At 39.4% G+C, this 7,305-nt stretch overlaps 1 protein-coding gene across 2 annotated transcripts in view; it reads left to right on the top strand.

The window, feature by feature from the left end:
• The first annotated feature begins 1,402 nt into the window (after positions 1-1,402).
• FBXL17 (F-box and leucine rich repeat protein 17) overlaps positions 1,403-7,305 on the top strand; it is a 137,500-nt gene continuing 131,597 nt past the window's right edge. The window contains exons 1-2 of one of the 2 annotated variants that reach the window (XM_087715784.1): positions 1,403-2,387; positions 5,763-5,885. In XM_087715784.1, coding sequence (XP_087571910.1) covers positions 1,590-2,387; positions 5,763-5,885 — 921 coding nt within the window. In that variant the 5' untranslated portion in view covers positions 1,403-1,589. The remainder of the gene's footprint in view (positions 2,388-5,762; positions 5,886-7,305) is intronic. The other variant, XM_014054758.2, reaches the window with a different exon arrangement.

Below are 7,305 nucleotides of genomic sequence, written 5' to 3'. Positions count from 1 at the left end.
TTCATGTGAATTTAGATGTAGTAGACACTGTATAAAAAACTTGTCCAATGGAGCTCAATGGAAGCTGATACAAAAAAGGAAATTGAACGGGATGTTAAATGTGATTGGCAGGTATTTGGCAAGTTAAACATAATTTTCAATAACCTCTCCCTGTGCATAAAGAGAAAAGTTTTTGATCAGGGTGTGCTACCTGTTCTAACCTATGCCAGTGAAACATGGGCACTAACCTCACAATTAATACAAAAGCTACAAGAGCCATGGCTTGTACATATTTGACATCATCAGACAAGATAGAAAGACCTGCACATTTAGAGAACAAACAAAAATATGTTATGCCATCAAGAGTAAAAGAATTAAAATGGAAATGGGCTGGCCACAAACCAACTGATAGTAATAGTAAGTGGACTAATCACATTTTTCCATTTACCATTAACAGTATTTGAAAAGTGCTATTTTTAAATAAAGTTCAGGCAGTATTTTTGTAGTAGCCTCACCAAGATTCTATTTCTATTTTCCATCACTGTTAAAATATGTCAAGGACTGGAAACTCTGAACAAATAGTTTTTACATTTTTGAGTATCTTGGAATTCAATTTTTATAGCTGTCAGAAAACATTTAAAATTTAATTAAGAGTGTGCTTTCCCTGATTACAAGGAACAAATCACTGGTATTTCTTTGAATACTGGTATGCAAACCAGCATTTAAAGAAATTTCTAGAATTTCTTTCTAGAATTAAATCCAAGATGAAAAAATAAAAGAATGACAGTAATATTCAAAAGCATTACGGAAATAATTATGAGGGCTGAGAATATGTTGCCATTTCCAGAGAGCGCATATTTTGTAGCTATTAAGGTAGGATACTTTCTTTGAAAGAAATAACGATCTTTACCTCGTTTGGATTGGGACAGAGGCAAAATTAACAAGACATTCTCGCATCTTGTTCTGTCAATGGAAAAAATGAAAATATAAAATACATCCCAATGTTCTATTCCAAAATACCAGTTTCTAGATCGTTGTAGCCTCTGTGTGCGCGGCCAAGCCGAGCAGAAAACAATGCCATTTAATGAAAAAAATAAAATAACCGGGCATCCATTCTGCAATGCACCGAAGTCGGTTTTAAACGAATAATTAAAATACTGCCGCCTTCCCTTCCCTTTTAAAAACACTTAATTCGACTTAATATGACTTGGGCGAGGGCAGAAATGCAGAGTTTTAAGAATGACTCATTTCTAGCCCGCCGGCCTCGCCGCGCAAAAGCAGAGCCGGCGTTTTCGAGCGTTTAACTTTTAAACTTCAGCACGTGCCTCCATCACGTGGGAAGGTTCCAAGCGGAACCGGAAGTGAGGGCTTCCATGGAGTCCCTGGTTTGTTGTGGTTATATTTAGAACTCTAATTTGGGGCGGATCAGGAAGGCGGAAGTTTCTTGGCCATTTCCTTCCATGTCCCGGAAGCTGAGGCGTTGTGGTTGCCGGCCTCGGCGAGAGTGAAGGGACAGAAGCTGGGAGCCATGTCGTGAGGCTCACTGAGCTGCGCCGACGCCGCTCAGAAAAGGCTCTGCCGAGCCTGGTGGCGGTGGCTCGGCTTCCTATATGGGCCATATTATTTCGAGGAAAGGCACTAATCAGAGGGCGGAGAAAAATCACCTCCGCGCCCCCCTGAGGGGGAAGGTCCCTCCGCCGCCACGGACCCGGACCTGCTTCCTCCGGGGTCCCTGCATGCTGTGTTTCCTGGTCCACAGTGCCAGCCCACCCGCCGCGAAGGAGCAGCCGTCGCCTGCCTTCCTTTACACGGCTGCGAAGCCCCCCGGCGACCGCCACACTCGCCGCCTCCTGCGCTGGCCTCCCGTGTCGGTCTGGAGAGAGCGGGGTCGCCGCTGCCGCCGCTTTCTCTTCTCCAGCCTGCTCATTTCGACGTCGCCGCCGCCCGCGCGCCGGGGCTTCTTCGGGTCTGCGCTGGAGAGCAGCGAGGCTCCCGTGGAGATGGTGTGCAAGCGCAAAGGGATCGGGCTGCGCGCCTATCCGCCGCGGAAACAGCCCCGTTGTGCCACCCTCCGGGGAAATGCGGCGGGCACCGGCGCCCCTTTGCCGCCCTCGGCCGACCCCGCCGAATGCCAACAGGTGCTCTTGCCCGAGCAGCACCTCTGCCCTCTGCCCTGCGCCGTAGACTGTGCCAGGGAAGCTTCGCCTAAAGACTCCGTCGCCGAGGATGGGAAGGAGATCATCCCAAGTAGCTCTCCTTCTCACCTGTCGGAGCTCGATGGGAGAGAGAAGCCCGAGCGGGGCGAACCTTACTGTGAAGAACCCCCCGAAAACCCGGAGGACTGTTGCCAAGACTCGCAGCCACCGCTGCCGGATATTAATCAGATGCCTCCCTCCATCCTTCTCAAGGTGGGTTTGGTGGGCATGAACTGTCAAGGGTGGTGCTGTTACATATGATACCCAGACTTCTAAGGTATGCTGTGGTTATCTTGGTGTTTTTTTTTAAGATAAGTTTTCTTCCTTCTGATCTTCAAGAACTACTCTTCATTGATATCTTAGATACCTGTGTTGTATCTAAGAGGTGGGTTTGGTAGGCATGGACTGTCAAGGGTTGTGCTGTTACATATGATACAGACTTCCAAGGTGTGCTGTGGTTCCCTTGTTTTTTTTTTTCTTTTAAAAAAGGATAATTTTTCTTCCTTCCTCCTGATCTTCAAGAACTGCTCTTCACGGATTTCTTAGAAACCTGTGTGTGGCGTTCTGCGTTGGCTACCTTGCACCTACCTGTTTCTCATTTTGGGTTCAATCATATATTCCAGTGCCTGGAATCTCATTGCAAGGGGTGCAAACCTGTCATTAGATTGCTTTTTGCTGCGCTACTTTGCCATAGAGATGGGGATGAAGAATTTGTGTTGAGGTCTGTGCCATTTTGTAATCAGTTTAAAGCACCGAGCTACAGGTTTATTGAAAGCAATGTTGATAAGGAGGCTTAGCTGAAGTTGAATCCCTGATTTGAGAGGATGTTGAATGCTTTTAGGAGATAATTTTTATATTGTCATAAGATAATACTCATTAATTTAGAACTGTTCAGCTTGATGTGGAAAATTCTCTTCCTGCTCTATTTATAAACAAAAATAACTTTCGATAAATCCATAAATTTATTCCATATGAACAAGTGATATTTAAAGTGAATTATTTGGTGCAGCTTTGATAATTGCAGCTCTCATTTCTATTATACCGGAATTGCAGGAAGAAGTAAGTCTGAAATTGGAAACTGCTCACCTGCTTCTTACATTGCAGGGTTTTATTTTGCTTCTTTTTAATTTTAACCTGTTAGCTTGGGACTTTAATACAAGATGATTCACAGATATCATTTCTCAAAACCTAAGCCTATTTTTTGGATTATAATATACTCTATATTGCCAAAAATATTTGCTCACCCATCCACATAATCAGAAGCAACTATGAGTGAATACTTTTGGCAATATAGTGTACATTTGAAAGTTTTAGATGATTTTATTTTGGTTCTCTGCTAACTTGAGAATGGTCTGAGGAGAATCAAGCAGAATCCAGCATTATGTAAAATGCATAGGTGGCATTCAGGAAGACTGTATACCAAAATGATGTACATCTCTCTCTACATGGAAACAGCGAATATTGTAAAGATCCAATCTAAAGACCCTTAGTACCCACTGGTGAAATATAAACTTTTTGATATTTTATAAAACTGCTTTATTTGTTTCTTTACCCCACACTATTGCAGTTACTTCAGTTCTTCTTGAAATAGATGAACAAAAAGTCCTTAAATGACCCTACAAAGAATTCTATCTAAACTTGTAACTGCTATCTAACTTTACTTAATAGAACAGAGGTATGCCTTCCAATCTTTTAAAACAGTAACTTGTTAGTAACAGTTATTAACCAAATGTACCTAACAAATGTCATATATTCAAGTTACTTCAAGTTAAATACTTATTACTGTGGGTAACTTGCAGTGAAATAGTTAAAAGAATATTCCAAGAAGTAATAGTTGCATATTCTAAACATTTCTTTGCTGACAGTTTATTTTTACTTTTTTAAAAATTTGGATAGCACTACATTATCCTTTAAAGATGGCAGAAAATTGATTTACAACAGTTCATTTAGGACTGACTTTCAACAGCTGCCAAAAAAGCCAACACAGTTCTAGGCTGCATAAACAGAGGGACAGAATCAAGATCACATGAAGTGTTAATACTGGTTTATAATGCTTTGCTAAGACCACACTTGGAATACTGCATCCAGTTTTGGTCGCCACAATGTAAAAAAGATGTTGTAAAAAAGATTGCAGAGAAGAGCAATAAAGATGATTAAGGGACTGTAGGTTAAAACATATAAAGAATAGTTGCAGGAACTAGGTATGTCTAGTTTAATGAAAAGAAGGACTAGGGGTCACATGATATCAGTGTTCCAATATCTCGGGGGTTGCCACAAACAAGAGGGAGTCAAACTATTCTCCAAAGCACCTGAAGGCAGGACAAGAAGCAATGGATGGAAACTAATCAAGGAGATAAGCAACCTAGAACTAAGGAGAAATTTTCTGACAGAACAATTAATCAGTGGAACAACTTGCCTCCAGAAGGTGTGAATGCTCCAACATTGGAAGTTGTTTAGGAGATATTGTATTTGTCTGAAATGGTATAGGGTTTCCTGCCTGAGCAGGGGGTTGGACTAGAAGATCTCCAAGGTTCCTTCCAACTCTGTCATTCTGTTCCATTTGGTGACCATTCAAAGTTACAATGGCATTGAAAAAAGTGACTTATGACTGTTTTTCACATGACCATTACAGTATTCCTGAGGTTATATGATCAGAATTTAGACACTTGGCAGTGATTTAGATTTATGTCGGTTGCAGTGTCTTGGGGTCATGAATTACCTTTTGCAACCTTATCACAAGCAAAGTCAATAGGAAAGTTAGATTCACTTAACTGTGTCATTAACAATTGCAGGGATTCACTTAACAACTGGGGCAAGAAAAGTCATGAAATGGGGCAAAATTCTCTTAAGAAATGTCTCACTTAACAGAAACTTTGGGCTCAATTGTACTCATAAGTCAAGGATTAACTGTATTTAAGTCTACTATGTTTTTTCAACACCAGGTATTTGTACCCTTTTTTACTCATCTGAAGCTCAAACGATGCATTATCTAAGGCTTTGTAAAAGTAGACATTTTCCATTAATTTTTATCCTCTTTTTCAGCAATGGTGTGTATCTTGATTCTTAATGGAAATGGTATGGTATCTGTATTTACAAAAGCGCAAATCAAATGCTTGTGAATTTGTTCCAGCATTCTGTTAGACAAATCCTACTTAACATAGTTTCTGACTGTTGTACCACTCCATCTCAGATTTTCACACACTGCAAAGAAACTTTCTCATTCCATTTAATAATGTAATTGCTACAGATACAATTTTATTTATAATACTCACCACCCCCACCCCTTTTTTAAAAACTAAATTTAACCTAATGGCTTAAAGCTTGCAACTATTATAAAAAAGTTGGTGGTCTAATAAACATATTGAATGTGTGCAAGGTTTAATTATTAATAATTTTTCATAGCCAGCATAGCAAACTTTGGAGTGGATGTTGCATATTAATGAGTAACTATGAAAGATGTACAGCTGGGATTATGTAGTTCTTTGAAAAAGATGATGGCTTGCATTGGATAACTGTTAAAATACTACTGTTGCCATGTTGTTAAAAGGAACTTTGAAGGCATATGACTTTCTCTTTTTATTTTTATAGATATTTTCCAATTTATCTTTGAATGAGCGATGTCTTTCAGCATCATTGGTTTGTAAATACTGGCGTGATCTCTGTTTAGATTTCCAGTTTTGGAAACAATTGGACCTCAGTAGTCGTCAGCAGGTATGGAGTAAACAATATTAACATATAAAATTTCAAAGTGATGCTTGAAAGATGAACATATGGAATGTATGCTATATCAGATCATTGCGAATTAAATGCAATTTATAGTTATGTTCATCTGTAAAACTAAGCCCAGGTTGATTATGCTATGTGCTATAGTATGTTTTTGTGAAGACTGACCCACTAGCAGCAAATTTAACAGATGTTCCTCTTCAGGTAACATTCCACCTATTAGGATTGTGTGTAAGTTCAAATAGATGTTGAACTTGAATGAAAATGTGAGTGAAGCCATATGGTCCTGTCACTTCTAAAAGTGAACAGATATGACACTTGTTTTCCTTTACTGACTTTGTAACATTTTCTCAGTGGTTTGTGGCACTTGGAAAAGCTAAAAGAAGTTTTTGCACACGCATAACAGTTGCGTTCTTCTAGCCTTTTCACATTTTCCTGGAGAAAGTTGGGAGTCTGCTACAAGTCACTTTCTGAAACACAAGAACTGGGCGTGCATGTTGCTGAAAAAGATTGAGATGAGACTCTCTTCATTCTTAGCAATATTCATCAGTGCCAGAATCTTTTTAGTGGTTTTCAAAGGTGCTAATTTTTTACAAGTGGCTATAGTAAGAAACAGACTGAAGCTTCAAAGAGACATGAAGTGTTTTGCTATTGAGACAAAATATGTGGAGTACTTGGTACTCTCTGAGCTTGGTTGTTTGTTTGCAGATGTTTCATTACCTGATTAGATAATATCATCAGTGATAACAGATTGAGTAATGAGGCATCTGCAATCAAGCTCAGAGGACATTGACTGCACAGTTCATCCCTGAACTACATCTATTCTCTTCCATTGGATACAGAATATATTGGCCCTTTCCTGAAAAAGTAGTCATGTCATGCATATAATGCAAAGTAATCTTTGCACAGGTCTTTGCTGTGATTGGATGTCACTTCTATTTTGTGTGTGTGTGTTTCTTTTGTTTGATAGCTGTACAGAAGTACAGTGGCTCAATTGGGGATAAAGGAATTGTCCATGATTGCAGTGATACCTGCTTTTACATAAACTCATTGTTTCTAAATTTAGTCAGTTCAATAATTTTACATAATTTATATATTATGGTGTTCCAAATTTCTCTTAAGTGGTGATTGAAAACATTGGAAAAACAAACAGAGCAAATAAATGTAAATAAAACATTTTGTGTAACCCAGCTACCTAAGATCTTTCTTTGTGATTTTTCTCTAATGTGTATTGGGACAATATGAACATTTTCTGTTCCAGACAAAAGATTCTAATCCTGGTTACTTTAATGTTGGCATAATGCAAGGGATTGTTCTAGTGCAAAATTAATATTTTTAGTCCCAAGTACTAAGAGGTCTACAGAAGTGCTCAGTCTTTGAAATCTGTGGTGAGAACTAGAATTTTTAG

Source organism: Thamnophis sirtalis, unplaced genomic scaffold (genome assembly GCF_051295495.1).
Source record: "Thamnophis sirtalis isolate CommonGarterSnake01/CBP01778 unplaced genomic scaffold, rThaSir2_p1.2 scaffold_5, whole genome shotgun sequence".
Classification (NCBI taxonomy): Eukaryota; Metazoa; Chordata; class Lepidosauria; order Squamata; family Natricidae; genus Thamnophis; species Thamnophis sirtalis.
The sequence above is the reverse complement of the archived record's forward strand: the minus strand, read 5'-3'. Positions and strand labels throughout refer to the sequence as shown.